At 39.3% G+C, this 19636-nt stretch overlaps 1 protein-coding gene across 10 annotated transcripts in view; it reads left to right on the top strand.

The window, feature by feature from the left end:
* Positions 1–19636, top strand: part of RNF38 (ring finger protein 38) — a 66486-nt gene that overhangs the window by 8323 nt on the left and 38527 nt on the right. For 2 of the 10 annotated variants that reach the window (XM_072841941.1, XM_072841945.1), the window contains exon 2: positions 13500–13649. The exons of 1 other annotated variant lie outside the window; for it this stretch is intronic. In XM_072841941.1, the coding sequence (XP_072698042.1) occupies positions 13500–13649 (150 nt within the window). Of the gene's footprint in view, positions 1–4016; positions 4130–4275; positions 4615–4853; positions 5076–13499; positions 13650–19636 lie in introns of those variants that run through there. 7 more of the 10 variants (XM_072841947.1, XM_072841946.1, XM_072841940.1 and 4 more) reach the window with 7 other exon arrangements.

Below are 19636 nucleotides of genomic sequence, written 5' to 3'. Positions count from 1 at the left end.
ATAAATAAATCTTTTTTTTTTTTTTTTTAATGTATTTCTAGCAAGAGAACTCTTCAAATTCACAATTTTGGAAGTTAGTTTTCTAGAAGCAGATTGTGAGTTTCAGTATGAGATCTTAAGCCTATCCTTTTATTTATTTATTTTTTTAAAGATTTTATTCATGAGAGAGACACAGAGAGAGAGAGGCAGAGACACAGGCAGAGGGAGAAGCAGGCCCCATGCAGGGAGCCCGATGTGGGACTTGATCCCGGGTCCCCAGGATCAGGCCCCGGGCCGAAGGCAGCACTAAACCGCTGAGCCACTGGGCTGCCCTATTAAGCCTATCCTAATACTCCTCTTTGTTAAAAATAAGGAAAGGACAGGGGCACCTGGCTGGCTCAGTTGGTGGAGCATGAGACTCTTAATCTTGGGGTTGTGAGTTTGAGCCCCTCATTGGGTATAGAGATTACTTTAAAATAAATCTTTATTTTTTTTAAAGATTGATTGTATTTATTCATGAGAGACACATAGAGGCAGAGTAGTAGGCAGAGGGAGAAGCAGGCTCCATGCAGGAAGCCCCATGTGGGACTCGAACGTGGGACCCCAGGATCATGACCTGAGCCAAAGGCCGACGCTCAACCGCTGAGCCACCCAGGTGCCCCTAAAATAAAATCTTTAAGGAAAAGATAGAAACTCTGACAAATTTAATTCTAAGTTCAGTTGGCTAACCAGCAAATACTGCCAAATGTTTATAGAAGGCACACCACCAATCTTACAGAAACTATTCTAGAGAATAGAAAAAACTCCCTGATTCATTTCTAAGGTTAGCATAATCTTTGTTAACAAATCTTGACAAAGACATTACAAAAATGGAAACAACAGCTATTCTCACTCAAGGACACGATATAAAAATCCTAACGAACATGGGAACATGTTCAACTAAATCCGACAACATATATATAATAAGGGGTAATAAGACAGGATTTTATTAGGAATGCAAAATTGGTTTAACATCCAAAACCGGTCAATGTAATTCACATATTAACAGAAAAAGTGTATGATTATCTCATAGCTGCAGGGAAGTTTGCTAAAATTAAACATCCCTTTGTGATAAACTTTAAAAAATTTAGAAATAAAAGAGAACTCTCTCTCTCTCTTTTTTTTTTTTTTTTAAAGATTTTATTTATTCATGAAAGACACAGGCAGAGGGAGAAGCAGGCTCCATGCAGGGAGCCCGACATGGGACTCGATCCCAGGTCTCCAGGATCACACCCTGAGCGGAAGCGAGGCGCTAAACGGTTGAGCCACACAGGGATCCCCAAAGAGAACTCTCCTAATTGCGGAAGGGATCTGCAAAAAACTTACTGCAAACATCATACTTAATGGTGAAATGTTGGAAGTTTTCCAGTTTGGGAATAAGACAAAAATGTATGTTCTCACTGTTTCTATTTAGCACCGCATTAGAGGTCTGAGTTAATGCAGTAAGACAAGACAAAGAAAAGGAAAAATGTATTGGAAAGAAAGAAATTGGATGGTCATTATTTTCTGCCAAAAGGATTGTATGTACAGAAAACTCAAAAAGATTGAGATAAACTATTAGAATAATTATATATATAATTATGCATTACATATATTTATATATATTTCTGGAATTAGGAATTATATATAAAACCTGGAATAAACCAAAGAACAAAAAATATGTAAGACTTGTATAGAAAATGTAAAGAAATACTGAAAAAAAGTTGATGACTTAGGTAAATAGTAGGATGTATCTTGTTCATAGATTGAAGATCAGTATTGTAAAGATTCATTGCTTGTTCCAGCCCAGCCCAATCAAAATCTCAGCTGTTTTTCTCCCATGTATTAGAATAGTAGGTCACTACTGTAGGGAAGCCCAGTGACCAGACACATTTGAAGGAATTTTAATATGTTTCTTTTTGGTAAGCAGTGATTTGGTGTATTTTCATTTTAGAAGTGAGGGGACTTAAATTACTTGGAGTCAGAAGTCTCAAAAAGCTCTTGCAACAATCAGTTCCTTCGCCTACAAGTGCTGTGCTCTCCCTAGCCACCTGTGGCTGCTTAAATTGATCCTAGTCAACTCATTAGATGCACTAGCCTCATTTTGAGTGCTTAGTAGCCACATGTGGCTTCCTTTTGGATGATGCAGGTATTGACCATTTCTATCCAGAAAGTTTATTGGACACCACTCCAATAAGGTTTTGCACCTTTTTGAACAGACACCAAATAAAATTTTAGGTGGACTGGGGTTGAACAACTGTTCTCTTGTAATTTACCACCTGCTACATCAGGTGGTCAAAACTGGCCTAGTTTAAAGCCTATCCTCTTGATTGGGTGTTTATTAGCAAGATACTAGATTTTCTGGTGAAGAAAATGAATTTGAGAAGAAATTGCAGTACAAATTTCAAACTATCCCAACTTTGAGTTGTGGGGTTATTGTTTACATCTACACAGACTTCTTGGGTTAAACCCCAAGAGCCCAGGTAGCTAAGGTCTTAACCATTTGAGAAGGTTTCTCCTGGAGTTTGCCTCACAAAGGATTGGCTGAGGCCCTAGAGGATTCACATTAAGCTTAAGGGATGGAAATCCTGGAGTACTGTAATAGATTTTTGCTGCTGAGATTCAGCACTTGAGGGATCTGGCTCTTTTGATTAGATAGAGAGCTCTCAAATGTTAATTTCCCTTCTCTTTCCCAGTTTTTTTTTTTTTTTCTCCTTTCCTCCTCTCATCACATAGCTAATATCCAAGTATACAAGAGGAGTGGTTTCAGAGTGGTTTGGATTATGTGAGGAAGCTTGTGCAGCTGAGGTTCTGCCAGGAGCTAGGTGAAGCTACAGCAGTAGATGGGGAATTATTGAGGGACTCACAAGTTAGAAACGGATTGCATTGGATGCATCTAAAAGTGTGGTTGGGATTTATGATAGTATCATGAAATGAAAAAAAAAAACCCTTTACAATTTGGATATAATCATCTACAAACTGACAGCTTTGGAAGACAGCACGTTGGGAGGAAGAGTCAGCTAGATAAAATGACTACATTAATAGGGGTTTGGGGTTAGGAGAGAGGGGTTGTGTTTTTCGGTGCCTGTTATATCATTCTAACTCTCTTTGTCCAGGAATTGTAAAAGCTTGTGATTTATTGCTGGAACTTTGATTCGTAGTTGCTAAGCACCTGCTGTTGTGCTTCAGGCTGTTGGTTTAGACCTTGGGGTTTCAGAGCCAAAGCAGAGAGCCAGCGCTCAGTCTGATAATGGGAGACAAATGTACACAAATAATGTGTTACTCATACCTATTCAAAAGATCTTTGAACATTAGTCTGATTCCTTAATTTTCTACTGCAGGCAGCTGAGGCCAAGAGCAGGAAGGAGACTGGTTTAAGTAAGAATCTAGGTTTTTGCTGATTGGACTACCCTAAACTATGATCACCATCCTTGATGGTATCAACCACTTCCTATCTGCTTAAAGTCCACTTCTTTCATAATGCCCCCTTGATGGCCCACCTTTCCTCTGATACCACTTAGCTGTCTTTTCCTTGCATTTATTGTGCTTTTATGGTATATCTGTCTTCCCTTTTAGATCTTGAACGTGATCAGGACAGGCACTATGCCGCCTGCGGTCTTTGTACCGATCTTATTTCCTACTCTTAGCATGGTCTGAATAATAGGTTTAATTAGGCCTTTAGTTGGATACGTTGGGTTCCAACCTGGTTGCTTCTTTGAGAGACACCTCAAAATAATCACCTCCTTCTACATCAATAAGAATTCCTCTTCTAGGGCCACATGAATACATATTCTACCGTGAATTGAGTGAGGTTAGTTACTGTTTGATGGCGGAGTTTTGGAGGGAGGAGCGGGAGATCGGAGATGAGTACGAATTAGGAGCCGCTCGGGCCCCAGGGTAGCCTGGCCTCGCCGAGCGCCCGGGGTGAGGGGCGGGCCGGGGCGGGGCTGCGCAGGGGCGCTGTGCGACGGGCTCTGTTGCCGGAACTAGTCCCCGTCGCGCGCCCGGACGCGCGCAGCGCCGCCCCGCCCCCTTCCCCGCGGGGTGGAAACAAAGGGGGCTCGGCGCGCGGAGCCGAGCCTAGGGGGAGAGGGGAGGAGCGTCTGGCGGTCTCGCGCTCTGGACTTGCTAGGTTTGTTCATTTGGGGGGACGAGTAGGGAGGCGGGCGGCGACCTCGAGCCGCGAAGTGGGAGCGCCGCGTGCTCGCGCATCTTGCGGCCTGGCCGGGGGTGTCGCCTGCGCGCGCAGCGGAGGGCAGTGCGCCGGCGCGGCACGGCGTGTTCGCGAGCCGCGAGGCGGGGTGCGGCGGGGCGGGACGGTGCCGCGGCCCCGGCAGTTAGGGCCGGGGGCGGAGAGGATGGCGCCCCCGAGGCGTTAGCGGACTCTGTCAGCCCTGAGCGCGCAGCGGCTTCCTGGCGCGGCCCGTGTGATGGTGCCGGGAGGAAGGAAGCGCCGTGACAGCGCCTCGGTCGGAGCCCGGGTTCCGGGGGTGAGGAGGCCCGGGGACGGCGGAGCTGGCGAGCTGGCCGCGGGCTGGGCGAGCAGTCACAATAGGAGGCGGCGGCCCAGCGAGGAGCCGCGGGAGCAGCCCCGCAGGGCGGGGCCTCCCCTCGCAGGTACTGGCCGCCGCGGCCGTTGGTTCCCGCGCGAGGGCGGGCCGGGCCGGGCCGCAGGCCGCTGGGAGCCTGCGGGGCCGCTCCGGGAACCCGGAGGAGGTGTGGTAGCCCGCGGGTTGGGGCGCGGCCCGGCCGCCCGGCGCTCTTTGTTCCCGAGGTGGCGGCTTGGAGGTGCGGGTGCAGCCCGCGGGGGCGGCCGCCCGCCTGGCAGAGGGCCCCGGCCGCGCGCTCCCTCCCGCCTGCCGAGGCGCAGGTGAAATGATGTCACCAGGAGAACGCGGAACCCGGTCGCCGGGGCCCTTTCGCGCGTCCTTCTGCCGCCGCAGCCGTCTGTTCGGGCTGCGTTTTGTTCTCAGGGGATGGAAGTTCTTCCTTTCAGGGCCGAAGAATGAGAGAGGTTGGTTTTGAACCAGGAATTTTTCAAATTGTTGAGAGTGAAAGAAAGTAAAGTTTTTGTTTCGGTACGTAGGCTCTGTAAGAGACGTAGCCTTTTTTCTTTGTGCTATAAAAGTTGAGTATGCTAATGGTTCCACCTTAAATAGAAATGAATACATGTCATTGCTGGCATCATGTGATATTTCCTTCTCTTAACGTTGTGGCGCACGTAACTTTGAAAGTTTAAAGTGTGTGCAACTCCTGCACAGCCGATTTGTTACTTTAGAATTACAAGCCTCTTGGGATCGTGTTTGGCCCTGATTTACAGGTGCTATTGTTAAAATATTTACTTCAGTTCTTTTAACTAGGATCAAATTAAAAAAACAACAGCTATTCTCTCAATTTTTGTGAAATCAAAACTTAAAAATCTAAGGACATTTGGGATCAAAGTAAAAATTTTCCTGTTTTCAGACAACATACTGGAAAGGAAGAAATAGGACTTCTACAGAAGTAACAAGACCGAATACAGGTGTTAGATCCGATGCAGTGATTTGGGACATACTTGCAGTCAAAAGGGGAAAATGACTAACTGGATTTTTTAATGAGAATTGTATCTCCTCACATACTCCTTTCTCCAGTTATTGCTAGTTTGTAAACTTACTGGCATAATGTTTCATTTTTCAAAAACCTATTAAACCTTGTCTATTCATTACAGGAGTTCAATTTTAAGTTGATTTCTAAAATATATAAGACTTATCGCTGAGAGATTTAGTAGACTTTAAAGGATATAGTTTAAATTTTGCCACAAACTGGCCATGTGGACCACAGAGCTTCATTTGTAAAATAGGAAAGTTGGATTTAAATGATGTCTGTGGTCCCTCCACCTCTGATGTCTTCTGTGACTCTGGAAGGTAGTTTGTTTCTGTACTTGCTGAGGTTGATATACCCATCCTGTTTTTATAGGGAACTAAGTTTGCAAGTATTAATCTGAGTAAATGCTGAAAATTTTCTTTACTAGAGCATCCTACTTTTGAGGCAGAGTGGACATAGGATGGCATAGACATAACTGAATCTGTTAGCATCACAATGTGGAGTGTAGATCTATTGTCTCTCTGCCAATAGCTTTGGATGAACCTTTTAGTTATATTACCAGACTCTTTATTTGTGCTTATATTTACTTTTTTTCAAGGCTGTGGGTGGGAACTATGATGGAGAAATACTCAGAAATCTCAAATGATTGATCTGTATGGAAAGATTACTAGTCAAGATTATCTTTGTCTTTTTCCAGCTATTCCATCTCTCTCTCTCTCTCTCTCTCTCTCTCTCTCTCTCTCTCTCTCTCCTGCTTCAGTCTTGTTTAGGCCACCTTCATTTTGTAATTCACTTTGCTGGTTTTTGTGTAGTGTCTGGGTCTTGTTTTCTGATTATTTTCCTGTTGGCCATATATATCAGGCATGTGTTTTCAATTGTTTTCTACTTTAACTACATAATCTGCTTTATTTATCTCTGGAGAGAGTATACAGATTGTAAACACATTTGAATGTAGTTTGGTCTAGTTCATTCAGCAAATGTTAAATTCCTGGAGTGACGGCCTTTCTGGAGATGAAGCAAATGCCTGAATTCTGTATAGTAAATTAACAAGTGAGAAATTTTAGCAGATAGAGGAAGAGGGGCCATCTAGACAGTCTCATTTTTCCCCCCAACTCTTACATCTTTTCATGTTCCTTTTTTAAGAATTTCAGCACTTATCTTCTCATTTCTGTTAGAGGGCCCTATTTCTTCGTTTAGTTCCTATTGAATTGCCCCTCACCAGAGTCTAAGAGCAAGAATAATTTCTTTTTCCCAAGTAGTCATAGCATCTAGCACATGGTAGACGTGCAGTCAATATGAGTTGATTAGGAATTTTATCTAATAATCTTTTTTTTTTTTTTTTTAAGATTTTATTTATTCATGAGAGACACAGAGGGGCAGAGACACAGGCAGAGGGAGAAGCAGGCTCCATGAAAGGAGCCTGATGTGGGTGGGACTCGATCCTGGGTCACCAGGATCAGGCCCTGGGCTGAAGGTGGTGCTAAACTGCTGAGCCACCCGGGCTGCCCTATTTAATAAGAATTTTTTTTAAAAAAAGATTTTGTTTATTTATTCATGACAGAGAGAGAGAGAGAGAGGCAGAGACACAGGTAGAGGGAGAAGCAGGCCCCATGCAGGGAGCCTGACATGGGACTCGATCCCTGGACTCCAGGATCACACCCTAAGCCGAAGGCAGTGCTAAACTGCTGAGCCACCAGGGCTGCCGTTTAATAAGAATCTTTTTTTTTTTTTTTTTCGTTTAATAAGAATTATAAAGAGCCTAGTCACACTTTATCTTTTCATACATACATATATTTGTGTATAAATTTTTCATTTTGGTTGGATTGGTCATGGTCTGTGTACTTTCCAAATCCTTGTAATTTTTAGAGATAAATCTTGAGATACTTTAGAGCATTGTGCTAAGGGTTACCACCCTAAATAAAGTTATTTCAGACACTTCCTTGCTGGGAGAATAATGTGCAGGCAAATCTGGATGTGGAGGGGAAAGAAAAAAAAAACCTTTTTATTTAAATAATTTGTAACTTATTTTTTCTAACCTTTATGTCCACCTTCTCAGTAGATCAGTAGATGTTATGGTTACAGACCTCCTTAATTGCATGTAATGTGTGTGTCCCCACCCCACCCACCCCCAAGTAATATATGGGACTATAGCGTTAGGGAAAGGATGGTGAAGCCTTTCAGTCATTTTCACCAAATCTGGTTCTGTTGTGCTCCCAGAAAGACATGAACCCAGTTTGTTTGCCTTAACTCAAGAATGGGAATAATAGTTTGTTTTAAAAAATGATCATTCTAAAAAAATAAAAAATAAAAAAAATAAATATAAAAAATGATCATTCTAGTGCTGAACAGCAGTGATCTTCCTTCAGGAGGTAGTACCAGTCCTTGAATGGCTTAAGGCTGTGTGATAGTCCACCAATCATGTATATACCATTATTTTACTTAGCAAGTACTAATTTGTTAAACATTTAGATCACTTCTAGTTATTTTAAATTGTTGCTGTTATGGTACTGTGATAAACATTTGTGCATGTGGCTTTTCCTGTATTTTGGGGGTATTCCCATATTAGAGTAAAACGAGAATTTTTCAGATGAAAGATTGCTGACTCAAACTGTTCAAGTAGTTGATAAAATCTATTTGATTACTTTCCAGGAGATTAACATTTGCCATCATGAAAGCAGTGAGAATATGTGGATTTTGAGATAATTTGGATTTGACCTTTTCATTTTTTAGGTACCCAGACTTCACCTAGAGGAAGGAGTAAAAGACCTGGTGGGGTCAACACTAACTACCTCACTCTTCATTTTTTGTTTTGTTTCGGTTTGTTTTCCTTCTGAAAGGCTGTGATTTGAGTGCTTTTGACTAGTTGATAATGCTGCTAGTAACAATGAACAATTTTTTTCCCTGAAGAATAATGTGGTTGTTTGGAGAAGACTATTGGCCTTTTAGCAATTTATGTTGAAGAAAGTAGGTTATTTTAATGTGTGGCCTAGAGATCATGCACCTGCCTATCCTCTACCTCATCTTTATAAGAAAAATGTAAATGAATGAAAAAGGAAGCTGCTACCAGGAGCAGCTTTGTAGAGTGCAAGTTCCGAGACAATATCTGGACCTAAGCCCTGTGTTATTTTTAGCACCGTAACATAATAATTACACTCTTCAAGACAAAAGTTTAATTGTTGGTTATATTATGGTTTACCACACAGGGTAAGGCCACATTAAACAAAAGATGGCCTAAAATAGTATCATATTGGTGCTTAAAAGGTTAAACTATTCTGTAACTTTAGTCTTATGAAACAGGTGGTTTTCTCAGTTATGCTGGGTAAATTTGACATATAGTTATACGTAAATAAGCATTAAAAATGAGAAGTGTGGGGAGTTGCAGATTAATCAGGTCTCAGGGATGTTTCCTTTATTGGATTTTTAAAACATAGGTTGCATGCTGCGCAAAGACTTAAGTTACTGTATCTTTGTAATGTTCAACAGTTCCCAGGTTAGAGAAAAAGAGAATTGTATCAGTTTCCAGTTACAGTATACAGTATTTTAAATGAGGAAGATTGAGGGAAGTAGTGGAGAGTTATGTCAAATAATTTATGTAGAAATACTTAAAATAGCTTTAAATAGACTTTGTGAAATAGTTTTTTATTAATCCAATTAAATTACAAGAAGGAAGGTTACTTTTTAAAAGAAGTTTTATTTATTTAAAGTAATCTTTGCACCCAGCATGGGGCTCAAACTCAGAACTCTGAGATCAAGAGCCACATATTCTTCTATCTGAACCAGCCAGGTGCCCCAAATGTTACTTAAAAAAAATTTTTTTGTTAAGATTTTATTATTCATGAGAGACACAGAGACAGAGAGACAGAGACACAGGCAGAGGGAGAAGCAGGCTCCATGGCAGGGAGCCTGATGTGGGACTCCATCCCGGGTCTCCAGGATCATGCCCTGGGCCAAAGGCAGCGCCAAACCGCTGAGCCACCCGGGCTGCCCACTTTTAAAATTCTTAAACTACAAGGTGTTTTAGTGGGTCAAGCATGAAATTCATTCATTCATTCATTCATTCATTCAGCATGAATTTTAGAGCCAGATAGACTTAGCTTCAAATTATGGTTTTGATATTTATGAGATAACATGGCTTTAAGCAAGTCAGTTAACCCTGACTTGCAGTGTATAAAGATCAGAGAGCCAGTTCAGTTCCTAGTATGAAGTTCACTATTACCAGATTTTGAAAACTGCTGTGTTGCTTAGATATAAGTGTCTTAATTTAGATCTTTCATCAAATTAATACAGCTAAGATTCTGGAGAAGAAACTTTCTTCAGGTGTGGAAGAGCAATTTCTGTTCTATTCGATACATATATGTCCTGTTAATTTTCTATTGTGTGTAACAAATTACCACACACTTAGTAGCATAAAACATGAACCTGTTACCTCACGGATAAACACATGGAACAGGAAATCTTGACATGGGTTAGCTGCAGGGCTGTTAGTGGTTTTACCTGTCTGATGCTGCCATGTCAGGAGAGGTTTGATGTCCTCTGTCAAGCCACTGGTTGGTTCAATATGGTTCTTGTAATTGTAGGACTGAAGTCCCTTGTTTTCTTGCTAGCTGTCAACTGGTGACCTTCTCAGCTCCTACAGGGTGCCTTCTTGTCTCTGCAGCATGACCCCGTCCTGTTCATATGTCTTCTAACAACATAGTGGTTGCCTACAGGGTTGACAGGAGAATCTCTTCAGGAAGAGTCAGTTCCTCTTTTAGGAACTTTAAGTCAGGCTTACCTTGATTAACTTCAAATCAACTGACTTGGGATCTTAATTACACTTGAAAATCCCTTTACTTCTGTGAATGGGTTCATATAATTAGGTTATATAATTTAACCTAACCATGGGAATGAAATCCACTGTATTTACAGTCCTGCCTACACACCATGGAGGGATGGATTATATAGATGTGTACCAGAGGTGGGAATCTTGGAGGCCTTCTTAGAATTCTGCCTCACAGGGACACACAGAATGATTATATGTGATTTTATACAGTGGGTGCACCTGTATAAAACCCCATCTTTCATTTTGTCCTTGATCTGTATTAACTACAGTATCTTAAAAAGGATTTATGGATTGATTGATTGATTTGACAGAGAGATTGAGAGCATAAGCACAGGGAGTGGCAGGCAGGAGGGGGAGGGAGAAGCAAAATTTCCATGGAGCCAGGGAGCTAATGGGATGTGGGACTCTAGGATCATGACCTGAGCTGAAGGCAGACACTTAACTGACTGAGCCAACCAGGTATTCTGCAGTATTTAAATATAGCTTTTCTCCATTGTATTGTTTGTCCTCCCTTTTTTCTAGACAGAAGGAGCTTCTGACCAAAGGAAATTGTTGTGGGTAGGAGAGGAATATGCTTGAAAATTATTAACTTATGAGCACAAGGGCCAGAGTTTACCAGATTCGTTCTTTTTTTTTTTTAATTTTTATTTATATATGACTGAAATCTTAAGTTTTCAAAGGAACAAAGTATAAAAGAGAGGAAACCTGATCCTCTGATATTTGTTCTCCAAGCTAGCTACTTGTACAAGTAGTTTATAAGAATGGTACTCATGCAGACTGTTTCAGGTATGATAGTTGAAGACAGGTGAACTTTTTAAAAGTCTTCAGGGCAGCCCCAGTGGCTCAGTGGTTTAGTGCCGCTGTCAGCCCAGGTCCTGATCCTGGAGACCCGGGATCGAGTCCCATATCGGGCTCCGTGCAAGGAGCCTGCTTCTCCCTCTCTGCCTCTCTCTCTGTGTCCCCCATTAATAAATAAACAAAATCTTTAAAAACAAAACCAAATAAAACAGTCTTCAAAGATACCTTGTAAATTATAAGCTTAAGAAGATTACAAAAATAACATGAAACTAACATAAAGGAAGATACTGTTTTAAGAGAACTGCTTTATTTTTAAAGATTTTATTTTTATTATTTATTCATTTAAAATACCATCCTTATAGTTTGGCTGCTTTGTACCTTTTTTTAAAAAAAAAAAAAAAGAAAACTAGAATAAGCTCCTTGAGTGATGGGATTCATGTTTTATCTTTTGTAACAAACTCTTGATTTGCAGGAGGCAATCAGTAAATAATCCTTAATTCTGCACTTCATACTTCGTCATAGAATATTAGCACATTTATGTTTGTAAGTGTAAAGATAAGTTTTAGCTCATGTTGAAAACATTTTGTGAATTCTAAAGTTACTGCCCTCAAGTGATTTTTGCTTTTGCTCCTAAGAAGGTGTTTAGAAATAATTTTAGTCTTACCATCAGGCTTGGTTATCTGCTTACCAGGCTCATAGTAAACCAGAAACAATTTATAAAGGGGTTAAGGAAGGCTATTATACAAGTAGTATTAATATAATTAACATGCTACTTCATCATCTGCCTTCCTTTCTGCTTACTTCTATACTGCCTAGCCAAACTGAACATTTTGCAGTTTCTTGACTATACTGCTGTCTTTTGCCGGTTACCTCTTCATAGCACCGTGTGCCTAGCATTATCATAGAAAGATGATATTCGGGATCCCTGGGTGGCGCAGCGGTTTAGCGCCTGCCTTTGGCCCAGGGCGCGATCCTGGAGACCCGGGATCGAATCCCACGTCAGGCTCCCGGTGCATGGAGCCTGCTTCTCCCTCTGCCTATGTCTCTGCCTCTCTCTCTCTCTCTCTCTGTGTGACTATCATAAAAAAAAAAAAAAAAAAAAAAAAGAAAGATGATATTCTGTACATTGTACACTGATTTGCTTTTGTTTCTTTTTCATAGCATACTCTTCTTGAAGGTTGGAAACCATGCCGGTCTTCTTGGTTTAATGTCTATCACAGAGTAGACACTTAGTATATGTGCTGCCTAAGCAGCACAGAATAGACACTTCTATGTAAGAGAATGAATGAGGCAGTGAAACTGAAAACCAGACATGTGGTTTAAAGCACATGGTCTTCAATGTAGGGGTAAGCAAGTTCACAAAACTTAACTCCCAAGGGGAGTTTACTCCACAGCACAGTGGAACAAGTGATGCTCATGATGTCCATGATTAAAAGTCCTGCAGATTTAAGTTGATATTATGTATGAGTTTAAGGGGATTAACCTACAATCAAGTCAGGCATTTAAAACATGCAGTCATTTGCTTTGGGGTTTATGATCTTTATCCTTTTTTTTTTTTATGATTTTATTTGTTCATTTGTGAGAGAGACACACAGAGAGGGCAGATACATAGGCAGAGGGAGAAATAGGCTCCCTGTGGGGAGTCTGATGGGACTTGATCCCAGGACCATGGGTTCACGACCTGAGCTGAAGGCAGACACTCAACCACTGAGCCACCCAGGTGTCCCTCCTTTATTCTTAAGGTCACTGAGTTTGTGTTGAATAGAGCTGAGATGTCCACAAACTCTTCTTTCTTATGCCTATGGTCACTATAGAAGTTTTGCTACCAATGTTTTGAAATCTCTTGTTGTCTTTGCATGATCATAAAGAAGGTTAATTAAAAAATAGGATGAAAAATATTATCTTAGTCAAGACAGAGAGTAATCTTTCTGTATTTAAGATGCATGGTATTATCTCAGGTTCTCTTAACATGAAGTCTTCCCTATCCTTTAGAATTTTAGAATTAATACCAACAGAAGAAGATATTAGTAGATATTATATGGGAAACATAGGAAAGACTTAGCATTTTTGAGCAGTGCTGTTTGGTCTTTTAAAAAAGTTTTTGTAAAAGAGATCTGTTGCCAGAGGCAACCTTTGCCATCCTTATATTTGTTTTGATGTTTAAGATTAATTTTTAATTTCTTTCCAGTCTCTGCTAACACAAATACCTAGAAAATCCAGACTGTCCTTCATAGACATGATTCTCCACATTGGTGCGGCTAGCCATGAACTATCCTTTTCTTCTCCCTCTTTTTCCCAGATATCTCCCGGGGCCAATTCAACACCTCTACCTGGCCATCCTAACAAGGTGATTTGTGAAAGGGTGAGACTTCAGAGCCTGTTCCCTCTCCTCCCAAGTGATCAGAATACTACCGTTCAAGAGGATGCTCACTTCAAAGCTTTCTTCCAGGTTCTTATATATTTACCCTTTCCCTATGTAGGGCTGAAAGTCACAGATACATTTTAGGTGGTTTCTAGGAAGGCTTAAAACAATATTCTCAGTATCATCTTCTTATTTTCTGTTGAATGTGGGAATAAGTATTCTTCTTAGAGGACTTCTTCAACTTAACTTTTTAGCCAGCTTTTCTGAAGAATGTTTGTCTTCTCTTGAGCTGCTATTTATTATTTGACCAGTATTAATATTCTTGTTTTTTGATCTTGTGGTCTTAATCACTTGTCTTAATAGGCCAAGTTCTATAGGAAAGTAGAAGATATTACAGATGGATGAAATTGTGTAGGAATGGAAAAATGGAAGCATGCAAGATATTTTTAAAGCTGTCACTACTTACTAGCTTAGTGCCCAGAGTTTGATAGTGATGTATATTTCAAAAAGAAAACATGGTGACTTGCTTTCTATCACTTTTGATACCTGTGGGTAAAATGTGATTAAAATTTTTGCTGTATATGAAATGAAAATAAATTAAGGCAGGTATTATCATTAGTTTATTGACAAAATTGCTAGGATGTGCTCACATGAATTACTGGCAACTCAGTTTCCAGTCCATTACTCCTAGAGAAGCATGGTTTAGTAATGGAAGTCAGTATTAATATTACCAAAAGGAAACTAGTTATACAGTGGCTTCTGGATTTTAGAGTTGTGGGCCAAGGCATGTATTTATATATATGTATATAAATCTAAGGAAGTGAGAGTTGCTAATCAAAGCCAACTCATTTTCTCTTTGTGTCTGAGTGGTAGTTTGGGGCTTGGGACTAGTTCTGAAAGAGAAATGCTTGTGGTACATTAAATTGGATATATGAAATTTCTGAGAATAATTGTGTAGGTGATCCAGGCAGGGCTCTTCAATATGATACTTCTTGTTGGAATTTGTGCCAGGTTTTCCCCTTTTGCATGTATTCTCTCTCTCTCTTTCTTTCTTTCTTTTTCTTTTTCTTTTTTTTTTTTTTTTTTTGTACTTTTCTAATAATAAACCAGTCACGGATGGTTTTATAGATGAAGAAATAGGCTCAGGAAAGCTTTCTGAGAGGTCCGGTTAAACAGGTAGTTATTGGCAGAGCACCTTTTGTGATTTCTTATCTACTATAGCATATCATCTTTAGATAACAGATATTTCTGTAAACAGTGTAGTATATGTTAAGAGATAGTTACTGTATTGAATCAAATGGAGTATTGACTACCGTTTTTGATACAGCATTGGTCTATAATAGCTCAATATTTAGTAAACCAGTATAGCTAAGGAAGAAATTGACTATCTTCACTGCTGCCACCACTAAACAGTTATTTGTTGCTTTCTTTGTTTTTCATACTTTGAGTCTTTAAGCATTAACTCAATTATTAACTTTAAACTCAAAGAGTTGCTGGCAAATTTAAACACGTTTTGAAAACAAAGAGCCAATTCCATTTAGTGTTGCAGAAAGGTGGAAGGTGGTATTGTTAAATTTTTATTTATAGCCCTAGTTAAACTTAAATCTTTTTTCTAACTTTAAAAACAAGGCCCTCAGTGTACTTGGCTTCCAGGGAAGACTGGAGATTTTTCTCCGCCCACTTCCTGGCTTACCATTGTTCAACATGAAGCAAAGTAAATCCTTACATCCCCTTTGAGATGCTGTCACATACCTTCAGCTAATTCTGATAATAAAATTGGGTGTGATTTCTTGTTCTGATTATGCTTTTCTCATCTTTAGAAAACTTAGTTGCCACGTGAAAGGGAGAAATCTTTTAATGTGTTGTTTTCATTTTGGGGTTTTTCCCCCCAAGTTCCTTCCCTCTCAGCCTTCTTTACTTTTCCTTCCCTTTGGAATACTCCATTTTAAACAGACTCAACTACCTCTTGCATTTTTTTTCTTAAAGCATCCTCTTTATTCCCTTATCTTGACTGAAACTAGTCTCTTTTCAGAGGATATCATTTTCCTTGTAATCTTGTGTAGGAGTAAAAAAATTGTTGCCCCCCCCACCCCCCCAGCATGGAAATTGATTATGTGTCTAATAAGTGGGATGGTCATAGAGGAGAAGGAAAGTGTTTGATACTCTTCTGAATCCTTGTTTCCAATTACCGGTCATCTTTGAACAAGAATCTCCTGTTTTTGAGCTATATTTGTCATTCATTTCCCCTCTATCAATTTTGTCACTGTTGTTTATTAAAGACCTTGTACTTTGCTCCTTATTTACTTGCTTGTTTTATATTACTTAGTCAAAATCTTTCAAATTTTGCATACTGTTTTTAAAAAAATTATGAAATATTTTATATATGAAAGTTATAAAGTAGACACATGTATAATTTAAGAAATGCCATCCATCTTAAGTCAACCATTACCAGTACCTTAGAAGTCTTCATATGACCTTCTATATTCTATCTACCTGCTGCTCCATACTTGTGCCTTGGTTAAAAACTCTGAATTTAGTGTTTCATACCCCCTTGCTTCTCTTTGTGGTTTTACCACATGGCAGTATCCCTCAATACTATACTATTTAGTTCCTGAACTCAATAAAAATGATCTCATACTATGTATTTTTGTCTTCTTGAGGTTCATCCATATTGATGCATGTGGACATGTAGTTGATTCATTTTCCTTTTAGTATTTCATGTTGTATGAATAAATTGCAGTTTATTCCCTCTTTTTGATGGACATTTCCAGTAGTTTCCAGTTTTTTACTATTACTGCAAGCAGTGTTGCCATGAATATTTTTGTATGCGTTTCCTGGTGTACACTTAATTGATATTTTAATTTCTATACAAGTGATTGCTTTGTGTATTTATCACTCTGGGTTTTCTTACAGAAGAGATAATAGGTGTTGGCATATTGGCATCTATAAAAATAAGTATATTTACTTACAATCAAAGTACCTCTTATAATTATTTCAGAAATTTAAAGTTAAGATACAATTTACATACAGTAAAATTCACCCTTGTTGTGTACAGGTCTCTGACTTGACCAATGCATGCAGATGTGGAACCACTGCCACAATCAAGATAGTAGAACAATTTCATCTTTCCCCAAAAATTCCCTCTTGTCTCTGCTATTAACCTCTTAGAGTTTTAAAATTAGCAGTTCCTGTACCATCAACCAATTTATTTTATTTTATTTTTTAATTTTATTTATTTATTCATGAGAGACACAGAGAGAGGCAGAGACCGAGGCAGAGAGACAAGCAGGCTCCCTGAGGGGAGCCTGATGCAGGACTCCATCCTGGGACCCTAGGATCACACCCTGAGCCAAAGGCAGACACTCAACCATGGAGCCACCCAGGTGCACTCAACCAATTTATTGATTGTGACTGAAGATAGTATGCTTTCATAAAGCAGGTACATTGTGGAGAAGTTAGATTTTGGGTCTAGTACAACCCTCGATTTCAGGGTTGTGTGTGTGTGTGCGTGTATGTATGTATTCTAATGATAGTTGTGTGATACTTCATTTTGTAAATTTATGAACATTAATTAGGTGATTGAAATTTTCATGATTTATATGCAGAAATAGTCTAGGTTTCTGAAGGAGAGGACTAATTATTGTTTAAAAAAAATCTGCAGCAAAGTTACAGACTTAATAAAAATTTCAGCCAAAGTCAGAGTTTCATGATTTTAGAAACCTTACAGAGTTATCCTAAATTCATAAGAAAGATTTTCAAAGAAAAGACAGGGGAGAAAAACTTTTTTGAAAGTTGTTGTAAGGGGTGTTACTCCATAAATGATACTAAGTCATATTACAAAGAAATAGCTCCGTGTCAGTGAGCTCTTTGTTGTTGTTTTTTCTTTTTTTTTAATATATTTGATTTAAATTTAATTTGCCAACATATAACCCCCAGTGCTCATCTTATTGTGTACCCTTCTTAGTGTCTGTCACCCAGTTACCCTCCCCCTCTCCCTGAGCTCTTTGTTGTTAAACACAGTGGCTGTTGTTCAGTCCCCATCCTTTGTCACCTCTCAGTTGAGTCCTTGAAACTCCATTTCACTGGCTTCTATCAACACACTCCACTTTCTTCTCATCAACTACTTGGCATAAAATATTTCTTAGAGGGATCCCTGGGTGGCGCAGCGGTTTAGCGCCTGCCTTTGGCCCAGGGCGCGATCCTGGAGACCCAGGATCGAATCCCACGTCCGGCTCCCGGTGCATGGAGCCTGCTTCTCCCTCTGCCTATGTCTCTGCCTCTCTCTCTCTCTGTGTGACTATCATTAAAAAAAAAAAAAATTAAAAAAAAAATTTTTTTTTAAATTTCTTAGAGTTTAGTATTGGGCTTCCTTTTCTTTGTATAAATTAATTGGGGAAAATTTTGTCCATACCTATAGCTTCATTAACCTACCATTTATCTGTATGCCCAAAACTAAAATTTCTGGTCTCTGAGCTTTGAGATAGCCACTCCTTGTGGCTATCTCAAAAGGATCTCTTAATTTCAAGTTGTTCTTTATTCATATCTTCTCTGTTTTCACTGGTTTCATGTTTATGCATCAGTTTTTTTTTAATTTTAACCATTGATTTGTGTTTACAGCTTAAAATTATTATAGTTACAGATTCATGATAAAATCTAGTGCTTTGATGGAACTAACATACTATTAGAAAACAAATTATAGCATCAAGGTAAATCAGTTTTTATGAACCAGTGATGTATTTGTGATTAAAAATTAAGAAAGGGATGCTTGAGTGGCTCAGTCAGTTAAACATCCAACTCTTGATCTCAGCTCAGGTCTTGTTGATCTCAGTGTCATGAGTTCAGGCCATGCATTGGGCTTCACACTGGACATGGAGTCTATTTAAAAAAATTTTTTAAACCAAAAATAAGGCATCTATAGGTTATTCAAAAATTAGCCATGTAAAAAAAAAGAAAAAGAAAAAAATATTAGCCATGTAGGCCTCCCAAAACTCAGGGAGGCCCAGAAGAAGTTGGACTACCAGTTGTGGCCAATGATGGTAACATCATATTTTCTTCCTATTGGATTCTGTTCATTATGATGGAACTGGACTGCTATCCCACTAGAATCCCCTAAGTCCTCACTGCACATAAAACCTATTTCTTTCTTTGGCCTTTCATGAAAAAACAAACTTGGATCATATCAAAAAACAAAGCTTCGTTTTTTGTCTTTTTTTAATGCATACTTTTGAATATATAACATTTAAAGTCTCCTTCCCCTCTACAGATATAAATAAGATAATATCCCAGGAAAATGTATTGCTAGTCTGGTTATGAGTTTCAGTTTTACTCTGAAATCTTCTGAGCTGAGGAATATGAGATCTATACATTAGAAAATTGAAGCCCATTGTAAATTATGTGGAACAGGACTATGCATTGTGTTGTTTAAGGACAGTGTAGGGACGCCTGGGTGGCTTAGCAGTTGAGCGTCTGCCTTTGGCTTAGGACGTGATCCTGGTCCTGGGATCGAGTCCTGTGTCGGGCTCCCAAGGAGCTTGCTTCTATCTGCCTGTGTCTCTCTGCCTCTCTCTCTCTGTATCTCTCATGAATAAATAAATAAAATCTTAAAAAAAAAAAAGGACAGTATAATCATTCGTCTTTGGTTCATCTTGACTAATAGGAACACATTAATCTGGATGTAGTTTAAACAAAGACCAGATTGTGGGAAATTAAATGAGAGAATGTATAGAGATCATTTCGTAAACCATACTGTGTGATTCAAATATGAGATTGTTGATGTCATGCTTTTCTCCTGCTTATATTCTTCCTTTGCAAAACAAACAACAACAAAAAAATCAAGGTCTGTCTCAATGGTTATTCTCTATTATCAACTTGCTTTATATCGAATGTTTTGGTTTTTTAAGTACTTTCACATGTATTTAGAATGAATGGAACTTTGGTAAGTGTTTTCTCTCTCTGGGTCATTTAAACTTAACATATGTTTAATTGTGAAATGAGAAATTTTATTATTTGTCAAAGATAAGGCAGGTAGAGAAGGTCTGAGTTTATTTTTTTAACTTTTTAAAAGTTGTGATTGG

Source organism: Canis lupus, chromosome 10 (assembly GCF_048164855.1).
Source record: "Canis lupus baileyi chromosome 10, mCanLup2.hap1, whole genome shotgun sequence".
Taxonomy (NCBI): Eukaryota; Metazoa; Chordata; class Mammalia; order Carnivora; family Canidae; genus Canis; species Canis lupus.
The sequence above is the reverse complement of the archived record's forward strand: the minus strand, read 5'-3'. Positions and strand labels throughout refer to the sequence as shown.